This window comes from Ictidomys tridecemlineatus, chromosome 7 (assembly GCF_052094955.1).
Source record: "Ictidomys tridecemlineatus isolate mIctTri1 chromosome 7, mIctTri1.hap1, whole genome shotgun sequence".
Lineage (NCBI taxonomy): Eukaryota > Metazoa > Chordata > Mammalia > Rodentia > Sciuridae > Ictidomys > Ictidomys tridecemlineatus.
In genome coordinates, this window is record NC_135483.1 from 167,355,794 (window position 1) to 167,381,264 (window position 25,471).

Genomic DNA, 25,471 nt, shown 5'->3' on the forward strand with positions numbered 1-25,471 from the left:
TTGCTTCATAGATATGTAAGTGCTTTTCAAATACTTTTACACACTGATTTAATTAATATTTGGTGTATATTAAGGAAGGTGGTAGGTGGTGCATGATTAATGGTGAACAAAATGTGATTCTTACCTTCAAAGACATTTTACTATTCTTGCTTTCTAAACTACCTTTAATCATACTATTGTTAAATGTTATTTTTTAAATTCTAATATCAAATATTTTTAAAGTATTTTCATCAAAACATAGTTTTAGCTAAAGTGCAGTGGTGCCTACCTATAATCCTAGTGGCTCTGGAGGCTGAAGGAGGATCTTGAATTCAAAGCCAGCCTAGCATGGCAAGGCACTAAGCAACTCAGTGAGACTCTGTCTCTAAATAAAATTAAAAATTGAGCTAGGGATGTAGCTCAGTGGTCGAGTGCTCCTGAGTTCAATCCCCTATACATGCCCTCTGAAACAAACAAATATGGTTTACTTTATTTTTGTCCTTATGAGTAGCATTAATAGTACAAATACCAAGAAGAAAATCCTCAAACATGTATGTCTCCATGGCTAGATTATAGTGTAAGAAGCTTTTTTTAATGAAATGATACATATTTTGGTTAAAAGAATGTGGTAATTTTGATATAATTGGAATATTTTCTTTTAAAATTTATATTTGGCATTAGACCATTCCACCTAAATGACAATTACAAGACTTTATTATTAATCATGCTGATTATGCTAACAAAAATCTTATTTATCCTTCATTCTAAAAAATCAGTGTCTTATATATTAATTTCATATATCCTTTTATTTTCTTAACATCTATTCTTCATTTTTCTGAATTACTTTAAACAGATGCGTTCAGGTCAGCTTTCTCGAAAATTGTGGGGATCTAGCAAGCGACTCAGCCAGATTTCAGCTGGAGAAACTGAATATAATACTCAAGATTCCAAGTGATTATTATTTCCATCTTCTGTGATAAATAACTAAAACTTGATTTATTGCTTTGTCACTTTAACCACATCTCTCAACTTTCTGAAAGGTTTTAAGGTCTGTTTGTCCCTGAAAATAATTTTAGGGAATGCCACGATTTGGTATGGAGTATATAAAGATGTAGGTTGTATTCTTATCCTTTTTAAAATTTCTGGTTAATATTAATGAATCAAGTCTTATTAAGCAATTCTTGGTATATATTAAGATGAATTTGAGAAAATAAATTTGACTCAATTTATTGGCCTGTTCCTAAAGATCATAGGATCCATTTTAAAAAAGCTAACTTCTAAAATAAAATTAGGTTCAATTCACTTATTATTCTCTATAGCAAAATTTAAGGTATTTCTATTAAAAAGAAAAGATAATGGGACAGTTGAGAGATATGGCTTTCATATATTCTTTAGATAATCATTTTCCTATTCACTCACCACCACATAAAAAATATCAATTTTCATGAAACTCCCAATTGGAGGGAATAATTTTAAAACCACCTGTTACACAGTTGGATTTTCAAAACTCAGCAAAAAGTTCCAGGTTTGCATTGTAAGATTAACATATGAATATTGTAACTGGTAAATTGGCCCCTTTTGCTTCTATTTAACACATTAGTAATGATAATTTATTGAATTGTATTATTAAGTAATAAAAGTTAAGTAGGAAAGAAGAAACTAGAGATATTGTTTTACAGATGTATTTCATTAATGGTATGTTTAAGCAGAAATGCTGATTGTGATTTTTATAGTGGACCCTTTAAGTGGCATTTGCAGCACAGTTTATATCTGCAAAATTTAAAATGTTTTGGCTTTTTCTTGGCTAAGCAAATAGTGTGTTTTGCTCTGATAATTAGAAGAGTTGGCAATAATACCCAAATGTGTTACTTTTTTACCTGAATATCTGTGTGATTGATGAATGAATGGAAAAGATACATATGACCTAAAAGTAACCATTCAGACAATGTAATTTTTTTTTAGAAACACATTTGTTTCATTTATATATGACTTTTAGGATTACAGTTAATTTTGTTGTAGTTAGTTAAATGTTACACTCTTCTTTATCATTCAAGATTTTGAACCAAAGGTCTGGTTGATTTGATTTGGCGCTCCAAAAGATTGTTATTCTTTTATAAAATCATCTTTTGAGTTAGGTCAGAGAGCTTTTATGTGCATCAGTTTTATTAATCTGATGTTCCTTGGGTTTGGAGGAATTCATGAATCTGTAACATTGTGCAGAAATTTTGTATGTTGAATGCATTTTCAGGAAAGAATGACAGCAAGGCTTTCTTAAAGGGGATTATAAACAAAAAAAATTACTTTCTTAAAATAATATTTTTTATTCCACAAATCATAGATTTCCTTCCCTTTGATCGTCTTCTCTATTGAATCTTGGAGAAATTTTCTTTTGGTTTTCTCTTTCATGTTGACCATGGTATCTCATACTCTTTTCTTTACAATCCTGTGAGTAAAACATTTTTAAGAAATAAAGGATTGTGGGGACTGGAGTTGTGGCTCAGCAGTAGAGTGCTTACCTAGCACGTGTGAGGCCCTGGGTTCAATCCTCAGCACCATATAAAAATAAATAAGTAAAATAAAGGTATTGTGTCCAACTATAAAAAAAAATACTAAAAAGAAATAAATAAAGGATTGTTTAGGGAAACTTCTGAATAGTTTTATGGGTTATGAGTTAGAACTAATAAAAATTATAGGATAATTTTCTTTCTAATAAATTAAAATCCTTTATTTTATTCAGGAAAAAATAGCTGCACTTTAGGTAAATAACACTGAAATCACCTGATGCGAAAATAGGACACATAAATGTGAAGTCCTCTTTTGAGAACTTCAGGAATTCGTGTTGGGAAAAAAGTCTTTATTGACAAGTCAATATAGAGAGTTATGATTTATAAGTGAGATTTATTGCTTCTCTTTGTTTAACTGATTCCCAGTCTAGTACTTCACACATGTTGCCAACAGGACCATCTCATTCTTAATTTAATCTTAATTTCTTTAGGAGATTTTAGATGATTGATTTTTTTGTTGTTGTTGAAAAATTCCATATTTTAAGGGAATATTTTCTAAGTCAAAGCTTTGTACTTTTTTCTTTTGTTTATTTAATCAGATTTTGATATAAGATACCTTTTCTTTTTTGAGATCACTTTATAATATTGGATTTGAAATTATTTTAGATACCAAAGTTATAAAAAACTTAGATAATTAGAGAAAAATTATTAAATTGTGCTGCATTTGAGATGGAGGAGCTGGACAAGCAGTATTCATTTTATAATGCAAATAAGAAACTTTCTTCACACTATAATATCTTATCCAAACTAATACTATATGGTTAGAATAGTAGAATTATTCTTCACATTGCTGTTTTCAAAAAGTAAAAACCAAAATTGTGGATTTTTTTTTCCTTTTGTACTGGGTACTGAACCCAAGGGCTCTTACCCACTGAACCCTCAGCCCTTTTTATTTTTTATTTTGAAACAGGGTCTTGCTAAGTTGCTGAGGCTAGCTTTGAACTTGCAATCCCCCTGCCTCAGCCTCCCTAATCAGTGGGAAAATTGTGGAATTTTGAGAATATTAGCAAAAGTATAGAAGAGTGAAAATTAAGTTTTATTTATTAAAATAAGCAAATTTAGTAGAACTTAGCTGAGTAATATGTTCCTCACTTAAACAGTATGTCTCAGCGAATTAAATATCACTAGATAAAATCACTGGTAAGATACACTTTTGAGAATAGTATATGTAGATGTTGTCTGTAGAAATTATTTTTGTATTGTATAATGGCAGAAATTACCTCTATATTTAGAATAGAATAATAGGTGGGCATTTTTGTTGATTAATATCTCAACTTGGCTGTTACCAAGTCTGTTATCTTTGTAGAACTTTTCATCTGCTTTTGTTTCTTGACACTGGTGATGATGAAAATAAGAATCTCAACATCCTGGTGATGGGGAGTGATTTATACTGATGTTTTCCTTTTGGAAAGTGAGGTCAAGTATTACTAAGTGCACTTAGAAAATAAGCTTTATAAGAATTTTTATAACTCTTCTCAATCAATATTCTGTCATTACTTCAATAAAATTAGAAAAGAAAAGGAAAAATAGATCAGGACATGAAAATCAGGAAAACATGTAAAAATGACGTTTGATCAGTTGGTTTAATCATTTTAGCCTGTGAGGCTCAGGCCAGCTCTGAATAAATTTCTACTCACTTCCTTTATGTTACAGTGTTTCCTTTTGTAGAAAAAAAATGCCAACTATTCATTTTGTCATCATCAGGAAGTATCAGTGAGGTTTCCTTTCTTTCCTTAAGTTAGGACACATCAAAATTATCCTTCAAAAAACTGATATTGAACATGTATTAAGCTTCTGAAAGAAATGTGTCCTCATAATTAGAATTTAGATTTGAAGGTTGACTCTTAACCTAAGACTTTATATTTTCCTTGACTAGAAGTAGGCAAACAGCATTTACTTAAATACTAGATTTTTATTTAATGATAGAGCTATGGCCTTTGCATTTAAGTATATTTTATATTCTTATTTCTAAAGAAATCACTAAAGATATCTTTAGTTGAATTTAAGTTTAGCTCCTTTTATATATTTATATTATAGAATAAGCAGGATTGTCTTAACTGTCTTTCCAATGAAAAGATGCAAGTGCTTGGACGATTTTAAATGTAAATATAAGAATTGAATATATAATATGTGTGTTCATGCACATGCATGTGTGAGGATGTTGGTTTTTTCATATATCAGAGTTGTGGCAGTGCTTTTCCTGATGAAATTAAGACAACAATATATTGTTATCAGTCTCCACTTTAATATTCAAAATATGGACAACAGCCTTACCTCTTTAATTGAAATGTAGTATATTCTAGGCCGGTAGTTCTTAATTGAGATTACAGATCAGACTTATCCATGGAATATTTTTTTAAAATATATGAAGTTCAGGCACTGCTTTGGACTTTCTGACTCTTTTTACTTGATATTCTTGGCATAAAAAATAATGTCTCAGGAGTATTATATGTTTTCAAGTGTCGTCCATTGTAGAAATTATGTCCATTTACTTTTATAAACTATACAATATTCACAGATTTATTTAAAAACAGGCTTAATCATTATCCTGAGAGACATTTTGTCTAAAATTTGCTTTGAATGGCTTTATTGTCTTTGTTTTTCATGTACAGAAACAACCAAATTTCTTTTTTAGTTGCATTATTCTTATATTATGAACTCTCTGTAGACCTTTCATATTTGAAATTTTTTTAAGGAAGGAATTTTTTTAATACCTTTATTCTATTTATTCATTTGTATGTGGTGCTGAAGATCGAACCCAGGGCCTCGCACTCTACCGCTGAGCTAGAGCCCCAACCCCAAATATTTGAAAATTTTAACTAATATTTGCCTTCAAAAATGTGTGACTGGGGCTGGGGATGTGGCTCATGCGGTAGCATGCTCGCCTGGCATGTGTGCGGCCCAGGTTCAATCCTCAGCACCACATACAAACAAAGATGTTGTGTCCGCCAAGAACTAAAATAAATAAATTAATTAATTAATTAAAAAAGAAAAAATGTGTGACTATGCTGGGGTTGTGGCTCAGTGGCAAAGCACTTGCCTCGCACATGTGAGGTACTGGGTTCAATCCTCAGCACCACATAAAAATAAATAAACAAAACAAAGATATTGTGTCCATGTATAATTAAAAAAAATTAAAAAAGAAAGTGTTTTCTCATAGCTAATATGAATTCCTAATAAAATCAGTATTTTACACACTTGAATTAGATAACATTTTAATAAGAGAATTAATAAAAAGCCTGAGTAGCTACAAATGCTAAAATTAAAACATAGAATTAGATTTCTTGTAGCTTTTAAGCTTATAATCAATAGAATCTTCCTAATTAAAAAGTAATTATAAATTTTCTAAGTACTTCTGATGACTTCTTACATACAGCTTCTATATGGACATGATCTTTAATTTTTCATTAGTGTTAGGGGCAACAGAACATTAACATTTAAGATATTTGGTCCTAAATCGGAAACAATTAAATTTTCTTTGTTAGAAAATATAAGACCATCCTAAAATAAAACGGTGATATGATGTGATTTTATTTAGTATAAGAATTTTATGTAAAAGTGATCGTTTTATTAAATTATTTTTCTGGTATATGGTAGTAATTCCTCACATCTTCTCAGATTATTATCTCACTAACTTTTGTCACATGTGTGTGGTTTCTAAACGTATTGCAGGATCCAGACCTATAAAGCTAATGTTTTAGTGACAAGTGAAAACACATAAATTCAGTGTCATTTCTCTTTCTTTTAATGCTTGTCATCTTACAAACTGACAATTCAGATGGAAAAGAACAAGTAGAAAGTCGTAAATTCAACATTTTCCATGGTACAGTTTTCATGTTTCCTTAGAAACATCTTGTAAATATAACCATAATAATAATAACACAGTTTTATCATTTGAAAAATTATTCAGCTGGGTACTGTGGCAGACACCTATAGTCTCAACTCCTTGAGAGGCTAAGATGAGAAGACCACTTGAGCCCAGGAGTTAAAGATCAGCCTGGGCAACATAGTGAGAACCTATCTCAGAAAGAAAAACAAAAAAACCCTATTTATATTTCAAAGTTGACTATAAATGAAGGTATATATGTCTCCACTTAAATGATGGCTGTTTCATTATTTACATTTATTTATAACTACTTTTTTTTATTGTTGGTTGTTCAAAACATTACCAAGTTCTTGATATATCATATTTCACATTTTGATTCAAGTGGGTTATGAACTCCCATTTTACCCCGTATACAGCTTGCAGAATCATATCAGTTACACTTCCATTGATTTACATATTGACATACTCATGTCTGTTGTATTCTGCTGCCTTTCCTATCCTCTACTATCCCCCCTCCCTTCCCCTCCCCTCCCCTCTTCTCTCTAACTACTTTTGAGTATACAAAGTGATTAGCTGCTTGTAATGCTTACTGTGATGTGAGTCTAAGAAAGTTTAGGATTTAGAAGAGATTGAAAATTTTATTGATTAAAACATTTAACTATTTTTAAAACAACTCTTATTCCAATTGTTCTTTTTAAATTTTGATTTTGATAATATATTTCAACTTAAGATATATTAAAATTAATGGTTCTCTGGTAGTGTACTATTCGACTTTAAAATGCTATTTTGAGTGTTTTCTGTTGGTAACATTTTCCCACACTATCTAAACAATATATTATACCATTTAGTGAACTAGACCTACAAGTTTATAAGTGCTACTCTTGTATTTTGAAGAGAAAAAAAAGCCCTTGTCTGTAATAGACATAATTATTTTGCTCTTCAGAATGCTGGATTTATATTAGTAAATAAGTGGTTCTGACAGGGAGATACCAGTGTCAGATTTAACTGATAAATATTTCTTACGTAGGGATTAAAGAAAATAACTTGATTTCTTCCTTCGGAAATTAGATTGCTGTTCTTAAATTTTTATTGGCTTAATTATATTAGTTTCCATACCCCTTCCAAAATTATGGTATGTTATAGTAGATTTTACTGATAAAGGTCTTTTACATTTTAGAATATGTTTTCCTATTCTCTTTTTACTAATTTCAAAGACTAATTCATAAACATCATCACCAAATCTTATTTATGACTACTATTTATTTTATAGTTAACTTTATTTAAGAAAGCTTGTTAGAAATCCATGTGAATGTTTTATTTAGAAACCCTTAAAAGATAGGCTTTCCTTCCCCAACTATTTGCTTTTATACACTGGGAGCAAAAATTTAGCAAAAAGTAATCAGAGATATCTGGTCAGCCGTTTTCTGTCAGATTCATTGCTATGATAATCCATTAAGGCAGAAAAATTTCAAGCATATTTGATTAGTCTCTTTTGTCAGTGCTTCTGGGACCCAAATAAGTAAGAGCATTTCACTGTTTATTAATAGACGATGACAGTCTTGAATGCATGTATATTTAGAGGAGTTAGATGAAAATTCAGAACAACTTGCTAAAAAAAAAAGTACTTAGAAATTGTGCTGCTACTTAAATATTTAAGAAATTCAAAAAGTTGCGTATTTATTTTAAAGTGTTCCTTCTCATTTATTCTACTGGAATTGACCATGAAACAGAGAACATTAAGCCTTATTTATATCTAATTATTGACTGTGCAAACTATGACTAACTGGGTATTTGTATGCCAAAAAAAAAAAAGTTTTTGAGGAAGTTTTAGACTTAAAGATATGTAAATAATTTTGATTAGTATAACAAACTTGCTCTTAGTTTGGTGCAATACATTCTTTCCCTCCTTGTCCTTCTAAAATTAAGTATATTAAGATGTATGTTTTGTTCCATTAAGTGATGTGTTTCAAAGATTCTATGTGTGTACATGAGTTAATGTTTGATTTGTTTCTGTATAGTGTGATCAAAGATAATAATTGAAGATTTTGCACTTTTTTAGTCCCTTGGAAATTTGTATTCTAACACTTTTAAAAAATGTACATTTATTTTGTACATAATAAATTAGCTTTGTATATGAAAATCAGTTTGAATCAAATAAAAAATATTACCTTCAACAGTAGACTTATCTATAGAGTCTGATTAGAACTTGGCTTTGGCAAAATTTTTGTTAAGCAGAAAATAAATAGGCCATTGTTTATTTCTTGTATGAGTAGAAGTTCTTTGGTAGTCCTATGTGCACAAAATAAATATTATTTTAATTAATCAGATTTTGTCACACATACACAATAGCCTTTAATTCCAAAACCACCTCAAAAATATTTTGCATTTTTTGCCCTTATCAAATGATCATATATTGTAACTCTCTACATGTAGTTAATCAAATAATACATTAGGTTTTTTTTTAACCTTATTTCCTTTCACAATTAAAATCTTTTCTCCATCAACTTCTCTCTTTTTTTTTTTTTTTTTTCCAGTGCTGGGGATGGTACCCAGGGCCTCAAGCAAGCACTCTACCATTGATTTACATCCCACTCCCAGCCATTTTCCAGAAACTTTTGACAATCTAAATATTGACCTAGGGGGCTGGGATGTGGCTCAAGCGGTAGCGCGCTCGCCTAGCATGCGTGCGGCCCGGGTTCTATCCTCAGCAGCACCACATACCAACAAAGATGTTGTGTCCACCGAGAACTAAGAAAAAAATAAATAAATGTTAAAATTCTCTCTCTCTCTCTCTCTCTCTCTCTCTCTCTCTCTCTCTCTGTCCCCCTCTCTCACTTTCTCTAAAAATAAATAAATAAATAAATAAATAAATAAATAAATATTGACCTAATCCTGTTTTTGTTAAGATTAATAGAACCTAATCTACCATAAGACAGAATTCAAACTCTGTTTCACGTTCTTGCCTATACTTTTTTATCTCTAGATCCAAAAAATAAGACAATAGAAATGAATTTTATCCTTGACTACTACCACTTACAGTACTAAGATTTATTAAAGACATGTCACTAGAATTAAAAATTTCTGCATTAATTCATCTGGAGATTTCTGAGTCACTGGACAATCAAAGCCAGGTTATAGGTTTACTAAAAACTTCCTTGCTTTTGTAGAACAAGTCTGTAGCATAATATCAGGCATTAAATAAATGTGTTTGTTTCACACAATAATACTGGAACCTATATTTTCTTGTCATGTACTCTCACATCATTCAATTTTTGAAAATATGAAATTAAACATCTTTTAAAACTTCTTTTATCCAGATTTTTTTTTAACTATTCACTGCTGGATGTAGAATGATTTTAAGTCTATTCAATTCTTGTAAAACTCTTTACCTGATTAGTATTTGACATATTTTCTAAAATGTGTATTCATTCAAAGGTGGCTTACTTATAACTTTGTCATCACTGAAAAAGTTAGGGAAAGGCTACAGAAAATTTATGAATTATCATTATTCATGTTTTAATAAGACAGACATTTTTTAAAAGATGGACCGTTTTATGGGCTGGGATTGTGGCTCAGCTGTAAAAGCACTCGCCTAGCAAGTTCGAGGCCCTGGGTTCGATCTTTGGCACCATATAAAATAAAAAAATAAAATAAAAGTATTGTGTCAAAAAAAATCAGTGTGCCAAATCATTCAAATGCTTATGATATAATGATGATTAATTTAACTATCCAGCCTAGATCTGTTGTTCCAAAATCCAATGTAAGCATTTTTGTCAGAATGCCCTCCAGGTACATCACAGAATCATTTACAAATGGGAGAATAAGGACTTCGTTGCATAACTTTGGCATATCTTCAAAGAGATTGAAATGAACATTGGTGGCCTAAAAACTTCATCAAATTTTGCATGTGATAGGGAATATGCAGATTATCTGGAACTTTAATTATTTGGGTACAAAATTTTGAGATAGTCTACAAAGACTCAAAAGTCATTTTTATATGATCAATTGTATCATATATTCATACAAGCCACCATCTGTGCCAAAGGGTTCTGCATACATGGATTCAATAACCAATTGCAGATCAAAAATAATTAAAAACAGCCAGTTGTGGTGGCGCGGGCCTGTAATTCCAGTGACTTGGGAGGCTAAGACAGGAGGACTGAGAGTTCAAAGCCAGCCTCAGCAAAAGCAAGGTGCTAAGCAACTCAGTGAGACCTTGTCTCTAAATAAAATACAAAATTAGGCTGGGGATGTGGCTCAGTGGTTGAATGCCCTGAGTTCTATCCTGGTACCTTCCCCTCCAATATTTAAAAACAAATGCATTTGTGCTGAACATGCAGAGACTTACTCTTGTCCTTTAAATAAAAAGTTTAACTATTTACATAGCAATCTAGAGAGTAAAGCCTAGGGGAGGAGGCTGGTATGTAATTCAGTTGTGGAGCATATGCCTAGCATGTACAAGGCCCTACATTCAGTTCCTACCACAACAAAAAAGAAAAAAAGTATATGGGAGTATTTGTGTTTAAATAGTCTTTTATCAATTAGATCTATAATGAGGAATATGGACTTCAGGTACAGACTTTCTCAGGACAGTTTTACATTAATGAACTTCCCCATGGTTTAGGATCTGGATCTGACCCCATTAACTATCCTAAAAATGATCAAGCTTAGGAATGCTGATTAGCACAAGCTCACAAAAGTGACATAAATTACAATGTAAATTTGCTAATTTGTAATGTGGATATTGATTTACAGCGCTCATTGTCTTTGGAGACAGCTTTTGTTCTTTTATTTCTTATAGTTTTCTTACATTAACAGAAAAAAGAATCCTCTGTAGTTAACATTTTGTGTGTGTGTGTGTGTGTGTAGAAAATTCTAAGAAATCTGCACACAAAACAATCCTAATAAATGAACCTAGTAGTCACGGGATACAAGGTCAATACACAGAAATAAATTGTATTTCTATGTCCTAGTAATAAAAAATTGAAATTCAAAACAATGTATGATAATATTCCAGACAGTAGAAATAGCATAAGCGTAGATATGTAAATGAACAGAAAAAATAGAAGGCTTCATCTGCACCCATAAATATTTGATGAATTGTCTTCAAGTATGCTAAAACAATTCAATGGGGGAAGTACATTCTCTGCAACACAGGGTGCTAGAACTGGTTATCCATATGTAATACGACGATCTCTCACCTTCATTTTAAAAATTAACTTTAAACAAGTTAGTTCTAAGTATAAAACCCACAACTATATACTTCTAGATTAAAGCATAAAAATACATTTTATAGTCATGTCACAGCTAAAGAATTTGAGCTTAGAAAAGTTGAATTTTTTTATAATGAGCTATAATCAAACCTCTCATCCTTTGCTCTAGAAGGAGACATTATCTTTACTAATGAGTAAGCAAATTTGCCTTCTATTTTAGAAGAGTATCTCCACCTTCCAAGGTTATCTGCTTTCTAAACATCCTTGAAAATATATGTCGACATAAAGTGCAGTTAATATCTTATTCCCAAGAAACTTTCTCAACACTTGCCTTCATTAGCTGTGTCTTGTCAGACTACCAATTTTTTCCCCCAGTTGCTAGGTAAATGCTGTACCAACTGAGCTCCATCCCCAGCCCAAGATCCCCAAATCTTAAAGACCAGAGGACATAGGCAAGAGTAGCCTGGATTCCATAAATAGACCATTGTTGCACCAGTACATGCTGAGATGTTATAGGAGATTCTGTATGGTCAGGTAGATGAGGAGGAAAAAAGCCAAAACTCACTGTACAAATGGAATGTTCAGTAAAGCCCAAAATGAGTAGCAACCGAACTGAAACCTTACTTATGGGTGGTATTGAAAGATGGTAGCACAGGAGAACCATCTCAATTGGACAGGTCTTTAGGGATAAACCATGCAGTTCACTTTGGGTTAGACTATATACAAAATCGTACAGAATCATACAGTGATGAATGCTCAGGGAGCTGGTCAGAGGCACAAATGGAAAAAAAAAAAAAAGATGTTAAGAAGACTGGGGACAGGGTGCTGGGGTTATACAGAGGCAGAGTGCTTTTCCTAGCATGTGTAAGGCGCTGGATTCGATCCTTAGCACCACATAAAAATAAGTGAAATACAATATAAAAAATGTTATTTTAAAAAGACTGGGGACAGGAATCTCTTGGATACAGGTTATGTATATGGGTATGTGAAACGAGAAAAGTATGAAAACCACACATATTAACACCCACCACAGAACATCCACCCTGAAAGAGGCACTAATCAATCAAGTGGACAAAGTGAGCAATCCAGTTCACGTCAGGCACCCCCTTCATTGGCCCCTTCAAAATGAACACAAGAAAGGAATGGCCACAATATTAAAAATGGAGGCTGCACTTGTGCACAATTGCATGAATTTTCACCAAAGCCGATCTAGTTATTGCCACTGCCAAATGTCCGGCAACAAAGATCAATGCTTAGCCCCCAATATAGATAGCATCATTCTTCAAGTTGCTGTAACGCGGAACTCAATATGTGTGGTGCGGGAATTGAAAAATCTGCATTTGTCAAGGTGAGGATGGCAGCGGCTGGCCCCATACTTTTAAAAAACCGTTGGTTTAGAGTTTTCTCTGTAGTTGCTTTTTGTTTTCTTCTCCTTTTAATTCCACCGGAAAAAGTATTGGTTGGGGCCGATCAAAGTTAACTCAAAACGTTTCTTGGAAGCCTGGGCTCTGCTCTCCCACAGCACGGTCCACAGTTGCGTCCGCCCGAATCCTGAGGGGCAGGGCCTCGACCGGCCCTTCGGCGATCCTTTGCTCTCCCCGCGGGCCGGGCGCAGGCCTGGTCCCGCCCCCGACGGTCCATACGTCGCGAGGCCCGCGGGAGCCTCCGCCCACAGAATTCCTCCGATCGGGCCAGGCTGGGGTGCTGCGGCCAGAGCCGAGGATCCGGGACGTGGCTCCCGGACCGAGAACCATGCTGGACTTCGCGATCTTCGCCGTGACCTTCCTGCTGGCGCTTGTCGGAGCAGTGCTCTACCTCTACCCGGTAACCGCCGCCTTGATCCTGGGGGGGGGGGAGGGGGTTCCTGGCAGCTACTCCAGCCTCTGTCGCCCTCATCCCCGTTGACCTGCTCGGGGCGGGCCCGCGGCGAGGGCCAGCGCCTGGGACCGCACCCGAGTCACGTGACGCCCCGCCCCTGCCGCAGCGCGCGGCGCTCGGAGCCGCAGAGAAGGGACGGAGCGCGGCGGGTGTTAGCGGGACTGCCTTCCCCGCAGCCCTTCCGGGAGTAACTCTGCTAACCCCTGATCCCGTTGTCTAGTGTATTGGGGAGGAAACTTTCTCGATTCGCGAGGATTCTCGCAGCATTTTGTGCCGTCGTTTCTCCCATCTGTCAGGCGATTGCTGGATTCCAGAGAGCTGGGGCCGGGGTCTTGCAGGGCCGCACAGGCAGGAGCACCGTGCTGCGGGCTGCGCTGCGAGTCTGGCCTCAAGTCTCCCTAGCTACTTTCTCCACTGCTTTTGTTCACCTTAGAGGGAGGTTCTCAAAACTGGAGGGTTGACCGACGAGGAAGCATCCTTAAAAAATATTTTAGAAAGCAAAGTCGTAGTTTCATAATAGAAGATGAAAAATAGCTGAACAGCTCCAAGTACTTAGGTGTTCTTTTCAGAGCTGGTAAATGGATGAGGCTGGAATATTGAAACTACACAATCTGGAACTTCGGGGAAATCTTATCCGAGAAACTAAACATTTGTAGTGGCTGCAGGTCTTTTGATAATCTTTAAATAGGACTATCTATGATCAGCTTACAGAGTCAACACTGTTGTGAGGGAATTATGCCATTAACATGGACCATACAACGTTTGTGCCTTTCCACAATGTCACAGAGTAGTGAATAATAATTTCACACGCTACATAACTTTGATCAGCTTTAATTCACTGAAAATACTGGTGGTTTGCTTGGCTGAGTCATGACTCAGGCAATCACAAATTCTTTATTTCAATCTTTAAAAATTTTTTTTAGTTGTAGATGGACACAATATCTCTATTAGTTGTTGATGGACCTTTATTTTTATTTGTATTTTGCTGAAAATCCAACCCTAGTGCCTCAATAATGCTAGGCAAGCGCTCTACCACTGAGCTACAACCCCAGCCCCACGGTATCTTTATTTTAGTAATTTATTTTTATGTAGTGCTGAGGATCGAACCCAGTGCCTCATGTGTGCAGGGCAAGTGCTATACTACTGAGCTACAGCCCCACCCCCTATTATATTTCAATCTTTTTTTAATTAATATTTTGGTTTTTAGTTGTAGTTGGGCACAATAACTTTATTTTATTTTTATGTGGTGCTGAGGATAGAATCCAGTGACCTGCACCTACTAGGTAAGCGCTCTACTGCTGAGCCACAACCCTAGCCCCCTTATTTCAATCTTAATTTCTAATATCTGTAACACTCAAGTCACACACTGAACACAATTTTATATATGTTTCAGATATATATGTCTCATGCAGTCATATATATCAAGTATATATATAGATTAATAAATGTTTATACACACACAGAGAGCTTGGTTGGCCTTTGGGTTAAATATAGGCACCATAGATAGTCAGATTAGGTTTTTTAAAAATTTGGGCTGGGGATGTGGCTCAAGCGGTAGTGCGCTCCTGGCATGCGTGCGACCCGGGTTCTATCCTCAGCACCACATACAAAGATGTTGTGTCTGCCGAAAACTAAAAAATAAATATTAAAATTCTCTCTCTCTCTCTCTCTCTCTCTCTCTCTCTCTCTCTCTCTCTCTCTCTCTCTCCCCCTCTCTCTTTAAAAAAAAAGATTTAAAAATTCTAATTAGTTATACATGACAGTGGAATGCATTTTGACATAAATGAAGTATAATTTCTCATTCTTCTAGTTGTACTTGATGTAGAGTTACACAGGTTGCATAATCATATATGCACAATAATATCTGATTCATTCTATCACTCCTACCCACATATTGCTCTCCTTTCACTCCCTTCTAATTCAAAGTATCTCTAATTCCACACACCCCTCCTTTACTGTGAATTAACATCTGCTTATCAGAGAATATGTTTGGCCTTTTGTTCTTTGGGATTGGCTTATTTTGCTTAGCGTGATGTTCTCCAGTTCCATCCGTTTACAGGCAAATGCCAAAAATTGGCTTTTAAGGCTGAATAACATGCCATTCTGTTTATGTACCACATTATATTTATCTATTCATCTGTTGAAGGGCATCTAGGTTGGTTCTATAGTTTAGCTATTGTGAATTGAGCTGCTATAAACATTGATATGACTGCATTACTATAGCATGCTGATTTTAAATCCTTTGGGTATAAACCAAGGAGTGGGATGACTGAGTCAAATGGAGGTTCCATTGCAAGTTTTCTGAGGAATCTCCATACTGCTTTCTATAGTGGTTGCACCAATTTGCAATCCCACAAGCAATATGAGTGTACCTTTTTCCCCACATCCTTACCAACATTTATTGTTGCTTGTATTTTTGATAATTGCCATTCTGACATGAGTGAGATGGAATCTCAATGTAATTTAAAAAAAAACATTAAATGACAGCAACAAAGTAGTGATGTATACATCAAATGGGCTATACAATGAAGTTTCATTAAGCAGCACCCATTTATCACAAGGCATTATGAAAGATCAACCTCACTTACACATTACTTTTATTAGAAGTAAATATGATCAGCTGCCAACATCGTAAATGGTTATGAATCTAACTTAGGTTGTCCAAGAAGTCACTTACACTTCTGATCTGGAGGGATAACATGCCTTCCTTGTGCAAATTGGTAGACTACACAGAGAGATGCTTAGAATGTCTACAATTATGATGTTCTCCAATGTTAAAGATAATTGGAATTCTTCACAAAAGGACTTGCACACTCAAAAATGAACTGTTTCTTACACAAAAAGCTTACGAAGACTAGGACAGTGGTTCAGAAACCACTTTTCTAAATACAGTTCTATACAAAATAATTTCAAGATATTAGGTTCTTATGTAGCACCCTATTTAAACAAGAATAAAATGGTTAAATATATGAAAACTGCAACACCACAAAGGTTGAGCCATTTTACTAGCATAATTAAACATTTAAACAGTCTTGGAACAGGCAAGAAAAATATTCAGAAGGATGAATCATGGTTGCATACCTGATTTCAGCTATGACATGCATACTGTGAGACAGCACAATTACCTTATTACTTAGTTCTGTAGCAGAATGACACTTGGTTTGCTCTTAATAGAAACAACATGAATGTAACTGACAATGTTAGAAACAGACAATGGCCTTATTTGTATGCTGAGAATCTGTGTCCCTCTAGTCCAACACCGCTCAATGTGCAATCTGTCAACACATAAACAAATAGTGCAGGATTCATTTCAGTGAAATCTAGGCTCCTTGGTCTAACCAAAATCAATTCTTGGTTGAAACTGCAATACCGTAGGGTATGACTGATACTGAGGGCCATCCTGAGAGCAGACTTGTGATGCTGAGCAGTTCAGACACCGAAAGTTTTCTCCTCTTAGTCACCGTCTTATCATATAGATGAATTCCATAGTATTATCCTTCTCCATAATTTCACCATTGCACTGCATATGCAACTCATAAGAACTTGGAAGTTTTAGTTTTAAACTTAGAATTTTTAGTAGTTCCCACAGTTACACATGTAGAACATTGAATGAATTTCTTCATTGGAGCCTTTACTACATTGTATCCTGATTGTCCATTATTTCATAAACAATCCAGACAGCAATTTGTGGGTCACTTCTATGATAGTCTTTATCATCTTGATTTTCATCACCTTCTTTGCTTTAAATTTGTTGACTTTTAAAGCATCATCTTGCCCTCCCCCCCTTTTTTTTTTTGGTGGTGCTGGGGATTGAACCTAGGGCCTTGTGCATGAGAGGCAAGAAGTCTGCTAACTGAGTTATATCCCCATTCCCTTGCCCATTTTTTTGAGGCTTATTTTTCTTCCAAAATGCCAATTCACGCTTAAATTCTTGTTCTCATAGCCCAGGTACTAGATTAAATATAATTTCCTCCAATGTATTATCCAGTCTCAACATTTCTAATTGATTTGCTCGTGAACTTGGTTGCCACATCTTGGTCAATCATTGCTATCTTCAAAGGGCTGGATAATACAAATCTTACAAAAGGTATGGAGGCGTTCTGTCACTGTAGTTGGCTTGATCAGATACTCTTTACAGATATAGCAGGTAACGTAAGGATTAAAATCTTTCACCAATGCTTCCTTTGGGTAGCCATTTGTAATTAGCTGGCTTTAGTAGCTTAAACAAACAGAGGTACTAAGTGGATGCACATCTGTTTCTAGGAGCTGTATGGTGTTCCCAACAGGATATCGTGAGGCATGAGAACTAATAACCAGATTTATCATGAGATCTCTGATAATCACTCCTTTCCAGAGCTCTGCTTTTCCGTATCTAGCCACCACCACCGTGGCTCCTCGCTGGCCAGCACCAGTATGATGGCCTCAGGAAGAAAAAAAGTGAAAGAGAAATAGCACCCACTGGGGCCTAGCTGGTTCCAGTGCCTGACAGCCCTACCCCTGCAGGCCCTCAGTGTAGTTTTGATTTGCATTTCTCTAATTGCTAGAGATGTTGAATATTTTTTCATATATTTGTTGATTGACTGTATTTCTTATCCTCTGAAATCTGTTCAATTCCTTAGCCCATTTATTGATTGGGTTATTTGTTTTTTTTTTTTTATTTCAGTGTTTTTTGAGTTTTTTATATATCTTGGAGATTAATGTTGTATCAGAGGTGCATGTGGTAAAGATCTTATCCCATACTGTAGGCTCTCTCTTCACTTTATTGATTGTTTCTTTTGCTGTGAAGCTTTTTAGTTTGATTCCATCCCATTTATTGATTCTTGATTTTACTTCTTGTGCTTTAGGAGTCTTGTTAAGGAAGTCAGTTCCTAGGCCGACATGGTGGAGATTGGGGTCACTGATCTAGTGCCTAAGTCTTTGATCCACTTTGAGTTTTGTGCAGGGTGGGAGGGGTTTAATTTCATTTTGCTACACGTGGATTTCCAGCACCATTTGTTGAAGAGGTTTAAACTTTTCTCCAGTGTTTGGTATGAGATAACTGTATTTATGTGCGTTTGTCTCTGTGTCTTCTATTCTTAACATTGGTCTACGTATCTGTTTTGATGCCAGTACCATGGCATTTTTGTTAAAGTCTGGTATTGTGATGCCTCCTGCTTCACTCTTGTCAAGGATTGCTTTGGCAATTGCAGGACTCTTATTTTTCCAGATGAATTTCATGATTGCATTTTTTATTCCTATGAAGAATGTCATTGGGATTTTAATAGGAATTGCATTAAATCTGTTTAATACTTTTGGTAGTATGGCCATTTTGACAATGTTATTTCTGGTTATCTAAGAACATGGGAGATCTTTCCATCTTCTAAGGTCTTCTTTAATGTCTTTCTTTAGTGTTATGTAATTTTCATTGTAGAGGTCTTTCACCTCTTTTGTTAGACTGATTCTCAAATATTTTATTTTATTTTTTTGAGGATATTGTTTTCCTAATTTCTCTTTCAGTGGATTCATCACTGATGTATAGGAACACATTTGATTTATGGGTGTTAATTATATTTATCTTGCTACTTGGTGAATTCATTTATGAGTTCTAGAAGTTTTCTAGTGGAATTTTTTGGGTCCTCTATAGAATCATGTTGTCGGCAAATAGTGATAGTTTGAGTTCTTCTTTTCCTATTCATGTCCCTTTAATTTCTGTCATCTGTTTTATTGCTCTGGCTAGAGTTTCAATGACTAGAAATGGAAAAAGAGGGCATCCTGGCCTTGTTCCAGTTTTTAGAGGGAATGCTTTCAATTTTTCTCCATTTAGATTGATGTTGGTTGGGGTATATTCCTATCATTCCTAGTTTTTCTAGTGTTTTGAACATGAAGGACTGCTATTTTTTTGTCAAATGCTTTCTCTGCATCTATTGAGATGATCATATATGTCTTGTCTTTAAGTCTGTTGATGTGATGAATTATGTTTATTGATTTCCATATATTGAACCAACCTTGCCTCTCTGGGATGAACCCCACTTGATCATGGTGCACTATCTTTTTAATATGTTTTTGTATGTGATTTGCCAGAATTTTATTGAGAATTTTTGCATCTGAGTTCATCAGGGATAATAGTGTGCATTTTTCCATCCTTGATATGTCTTTGTTTTTAGTATCAGGGTGAAAGTACTCTCATAGAATGAGTTTGGTATAGTTCCCTCCATTTCTATTTTATGGCATAATTTGAGAAGTATTAGTGTTAATTCTTCTTTGAAGGTCTTGTAGAACTCAGCTGAGAATCCATCTAGTCCTGGGTTTTTCTTAGTTGATGGCGTCTTCTATTTCATTGCTTGAAATTAATCTGTTCAAATTGTGTATGTCCTCTTGATTGAGTTTGGGTAAGTCGTATGCCTCTAGACATTTGTCGATATCTTCAAGATTTTCTGTTTTATTGGAGTATAAATTTTCAAAATAGTTTCTAAATTATCTTCTGTATTTCAGTAGCATCTATCATGATATTTCCTTATTTATCACAAATTTTAGTAATTTGAGTTTTCTCTCTCTGTTAGCGTGGCTAGTGGTTTATCAATTTTATTTATTTTTTCAAAGAACCAACTTTTTGTTTTGTCAGCTTTTGTAATTGTTTCCTTTGTTTCAATTGCATTGATTTCAGCTCTGGTTTTCATTATTTCCTGTCTTCTACTGCTTTTGGTGTCTATTCTTCTTTTTCTAGGGCTTTGAGATATAATGTTAGGTCATTTACTTGTTGACTTTTTATTTTTTTTAAAATATGTTTTTAGTTCTAGATGGACATAATACCTTATTTTATTTTTATGTGGTGCTAACAATCAAACCCAGTACCTTCCACATACAAGGCAAGTACTCTATCACTAAGCTACAACCCCAGCCTGACTTTTTATTCTTTTAATGAAGGAGCACAATGCAGTGAACTTTCCTTTTAGCACTGCCTTCATAGTTTCCCAGAGATTTTGAAACATTTTATTAGTATTCTCTTTTACCTCTAAGTATGTTTTGATTTTATCCCTAATTTCTTCTGCTATCCATTTGTCTTTCAATAGCATATTATTTAGTATCCATATGTTAGAGTAGCTTCTACTTTTTACTCTAGCATTGATTTCATTCCATTATGATCTGATAGAATGCAAGGTATTTTCTCCCGTTTTTGTATTTGCTAAGAGTTTGTGGCATAAGATATGGTCTATTTTAGAGAAAGATCCATGTGCTGCTGAGAAGAAAGTCTATTCGCTCATTGATAGATGAGATATTCTATATATGTCTGTCAAGTTTAAATTATTGATTGCATTATTTAGTTCTATTGTTTCTTTGTTTTTGTTTGGAGGATCTGTCCAGTAGTGAGAAAGGTATGTTAAAGTCACCCAGTATTATTGTGTTGTGCTCCGTTTGATTCTTGAAGTTGAGAAGAGTTTATTTGATATACATAGATGTTCCATTGTTTGGGGCATAAATATTTATGATTGTTATGTCTTGTTGATGTGTAAGTCCCTTAAGCAGTATGAAATGTCCTTCTTTGTTCCTTCTGATTAACTTTGGCTTGAAGTCCACTTTATCTGATATAAGGAAAGAAATCTCTTCTTGTTGATGCAATCCATATGAGTGATATGTTTTTTCCCATCTTTTTACCTTCCAGTGTATTGCTGTCTTTGCCTATAAGGTGAGTCTTTTGGAAACAACATATTGTTGGATCTTTTTTTTTTTTTTTTTTTTTTAGAGAGAAAGAGAGAGAATTTTTAATATTTATTTTTTAGTTATTGGCGGACACAACATCTTTGTTTGTATGTGGTGCTGAGGATTGAACCCGGGTCGCACGCATGCCAGGCAAGCGCACTACCGCTTGAGCCACATCCCCAGCCCCTGGATCTTGTTTTTTAATCTGATCTGCCAGTCTTTGTCTTTTGATTGATGAGTTTAGGCTATTAACATTTAAGGTTATTATTGAAATATGATTTGTATTCCTGGTGATTTTGGTTCATTTCTAGTTTTTAATTTGAATTAGTGTCTCCTTTGATTGACTATTCCTTTAGTGTAGTTCCTTCCTTCTTCTTCTGATTTACTTTTGTTTATCATGGAAGGTTTTTATTTCATCTTCAAATCTGAAGCTTAATTTTGTTGGACATAGGATTCTTGGTTGGCATCCATTTTCTTTCAGAGCTATGTTATTTCAGGACCTCCCAGTTTTGAGGCTCTGGGTTGAAAAATCAGCTGAGATCCATTTAGTTTCCCTCATATGTAATTTAGTTTTTTTTTCTTGCAACCTTTAAAATTCTCCCTATTCCTTATGCTAGGCATTGTCATTGCAATGTGCCTTGGTGTGGGTCTGTTGTAATTTTGTACATTTAGGGTCTTATTAGCCTCTTGTGTTTGATTTTCCATGTCATTCTTTAGATTTGGGAAATTTTCTGATCTTATTTCATTGAAAAGATTGTACATTCTTTTAATTTGTATCTTCATGCCTTCATCTATCCTGATAAATCTTACTTGATCTTTTCATGTTATCCCATATTTCTTGGAAGTTCTGTTCATGGTTTCTTAACATCTTCTCTCCATGGTCACTGCTATTTTCAAGATTATATATTTTGTCTTTATTGCCTGAGGTTCTGTCTTCCAAGTGGTCTAGTCTGTTGGTGAATTGAGGTGTTTTTTTTTGTTGTTGTTTTTTTTTTTTTTTGAGCACAAAATCAGCCTTTTATTTAAGGAGATTGGAAATAGGCCTGTTCTCATACGACTTAGTAAAGTCAGATGTAGGGTTACCTCACAGATTTGTTTAGGACACCTAACATTCTCTTTGCATTTGTAAATGATATAAATTCCTGACTGGGGGCTCTCCTTGGAATCCTCAATAACTTCAAAGTGATGTAAATGATTGTAAAAAATTCAGTCTCCTAAGTTGAAAGGGCAAATGATGGCCTTTTATATAGTTTGGGCTTTTATTTTATTTTTTTTTATATTTTTTTTTATTGGTTGTTCAAAACATTACACAGCTCATGATATATCATCTTTCATACATTTGACTCAATTGGGTTATGAACTCCCATTTTTACCCCAAATACAAATTGCAGAATCACATCGGTTACACACTCACATTTTTACATAATGCCATATTAGTGACTGTTGTATTCTGCTACCTTTCCTATCCCCTACTATCCCCCTCCCCTCCCCTCCCATCATCCCTCTTTACGTCATCTGCTGTTGTTCAATTCTCTCCCTTGTTTCCCCCCGCTTTCCCCTCACATCCTCTTCTATGTAATTTTGTGTAACATTGAGGGTCTCCTACCATTTCCATATGCTTTCCCTTCTCTCTCCCATTCTCTCCCCCCACTCATCTTTGTTTAATGTTAATCTTTTCCTCATGCTCTTCCTCCCTGTTCTGTTCTTAGTTGCTCTCTTTATATCAAAGAAGACATTTAGCATTTGTTTTTCAAGGATTGGCTAGCTTCGCTTAGCATAATCTGCTCTAATGCCATCCATTTCCCTGCAAATTCTATGATTTTGTCATTTTTTAGTGCTGCATTGTACTCCATTGTGTATAGATGCCACATTTTTTTTATCCATCCATCTATTGAAGGGCATCTAGGTTGGTTCCACAGTCTAGCTATTTTGAATTGTGCCGCTATGATCATTGATGTGGCAGTATCCCTACAGTACACTCTTTTAAGTTCCTCAGGGAATAGTCCAAGGAGGGCGATAACTGGGTCAAATGGTGGATCCATTCCCAGCTTTCTCAGGTATCTCCATACTGCTTTCCAAATTGGCTTACCAATTTGCAGTCCCACCAGCAGTGTACAAGTGTATCCTTTTCCCCACATCCTCGCCAACACTTATTGTTGTTTGACTTCATAATGGCTGCCAATCTTACTGGAGTGAGATGGTATCTTAGGGTGGTTTTGATTTGCATTTCTCTGACTGCTAGAGATGATGAGCATTTTTTCATGTACTTGTTGATTGATTGTTATGTCCTCCTCTGAGAAGTGTCTGTTCAGGTCCTTGGCCCATTTGTTGATTGGGTTATTTGTTATCTTATTGTTTAATTTTTTGAGTTCTTTGTATATTCTGGATATTAGGGCTCTATCTGAAGTGTGAGGGGTAAAAATTTGTTCCCAGGATATAGGCTCTCTATTTACCTCTCTTATTGTTTCTCTTGCTAAGAAAAACTTTTTAGTTTAAGTAAGTCCCTTTTATTTATTCTTGTTATTAACTCTTGGGCTATGGGCATCCTATTAAGGAATTTGGAGCTCGACCCCACAATATGTAGATCGTAGCCAACTTTTTCTTCTATGAGACGCAGTATCTCTGATTTGATATCAAGCTCCTTGATCCATTTTGAGTTAACTTTTGTGGCTGGCGAGAGAAAGGGATTCAGTTTCATTTTGTTGCATATGGATTTCCAATTTTCCCAGCACCATTTGTTCAAGATGCTATCCTTCCTCCATTGCATGCTTTTAGCCCCTGTATCAAATATAAGAAAGTTGTAATTTTGTGGATTGGTTTCTGTGTCCTCTATTCTGTACCATTGGTCCACCTGCTTGTTTTGGTACCAGTACCACGCTATTTTTGTTACTATTGTTTTAGTATAGTTTGAACTCTGGTATCGCTATACCTCCAGATTCATACTTCCTGCTTAGAATTGCTTTTGCTATTCTGGGTCTTTTGTTTTTCCATATGAATTTCATGATTGCTTTATCAATTTCTACAAGAAATGCCATTGGGATTTTAATTGGCATCGCATTAAACCTGTAGAGAACTTTGGGTAATATCGCCATTTTGATGATGTTAGTTCTGCCTATCCATGAACAGGGTACATTTTTCCGTCTTCTAAGATCTTCTATCTCTCTCTTTAGGGTTCTGTAGTTTTCATTGTATAAATCTTTCACCTCTTTTGTTCGGTTGATTCCCAAGTATTTTATTTTCTTTGAGGATATTGTGAATGTAGTGTTTTTCCTCATTTCCATTTCAGAAGTTTTGTTGCTGATATACAGGAATGCCTTTGATTTATGCGTGTTGATTTTATATCCTGCCACTTTGCTGAATTCATTTATTAACTCTAGCAGTTTCTTTGTAGACCCTTTTGGGTCTGTTAAATATATTATCATGTCATCCGCAAATAGCAATAATTTAAGTTCTTCTTTTCCTATTTTTATGCTTTTAATTTCTTTTGTCTGTCTAATTGCTCTGGCTAGTATTTCAAGAACTAAATTGAATAGAAGTGGTGATAGAGGGCATCCCTGTCTTGTTCCAGATTTTAGAGGGAATGCCTTCAGTTTTTCTCCATTTATGATGCTAGCCTGAGGTTTAGCATATAAAGCTTTTACAATGTTGAGGTAAGTTCCTGTTATCCCTAGTTTTTCGAGAGTTTTGAACATAAAGGGATGCTGTACTTTGTCAAATGCTTTTTCTGCATCTATCAAGATGATCATATGTTTCTTGTCTTTAAGTCTATTGATGTAGTGAATAGTATTTATTGATTTCCGTATATTGAACCAGCCTTGCATCCCAGGGATGAATCCTACTTGATCATGGTGCACAATTTTTTTTATATGCTTTTGTATTCGATTCGCCAGGACTTTATTGAGAATTTTTGCATCCAAGTTCATTAGAGATATTGGTCTGTAGTTTTCTTTCTTTGAAATGTCTTTGTCTGGTTTCGGGATCAGGGTGATGTTGGCCTCATAGAATGAATTTGGAAGAGCTCCTTCTTTTTCTATTTCTTGAAATAGCTTGAAAAGTATTGGTATTAATTCTTCTTTGAAGGTTTTGTAAACTCCGCTGTATACCCATCCGGTCCAGGGCTTTTTTTGGTCCGGTCGCACAGTTGGCTCGTGTATGAGACTCAATTACTGGACCTCCGTGCTGGAAATCCTTCCTCTAGATTTCGGTGCACCCCCATTGTGCTGTAAGTTCCTAACAAGACAGTTTTTTGACGTTCTAACTCGTTATTCACCCGCGCAGTGGCGTGGTACATGGGGTGTGATGCACTCTATTTGAGGCCATTTTGTGAATTGAGG

General features: G+C 35.0%; 2 protein-coding genes and 1 pseudogene across 5 annotated transcripts in view; 2 read left to right on the plus strand and 1 right to left on the minus strand.

Annotated features, from left to right (window-relative positions):
* The window catches only part of Nbeal1 (neurobeachin like 1), a 185,907-nt gene extending 176,231 nt beyond the window's left edge, over positions 1 to 9,676 (plus strand). For 3 of the 4 annotated variants that reach the window (XM_021735694.3, XM_040294731.2, XM_005338923.5), the window contains one exon: positions 833 to 9,676. In XM_021735694.3, the coding sequence (XP_021591369.2) occupies positions 833 to 934 (102 nt within the window). In that variant the 3' untranslated portion in view covers positions 935 to 9,676. The remainder of the gene's footprint in view (positions 1 to 832) is intronic. The other variant, XR_013424260.1, reaches the window with a different exon arrangement.
* Positions 9,677 to 13,149: 3,473 nt separating this feature from the next.
* Positions 13,150 to 25,471, plus strand: part of Cyp20a1 (cytochrome P450 family 20 subfamily A member 1) — a 60,238-nt gene continuing 47,916 nt past the window's right edge. Inside the window, exon 1 of the mRNA XM_005338925.4 lies at positions 13,150 to 13,406. Within this exon, the coding sequence (XP_005338982.1) occupies positions 13,335 to 13,406 (72 nt within the window). The 5' untranslated portion in view covers positions 13,150 to 13,334. The remainder of the gene's footprint in view (positions 13,407 to 25,471) is intronic.
* LOC101964233 (polycomb group RING finger protein 5-like) lies at positions 16,681 to 17,656 on the minus strand (annotated as a pseudogene).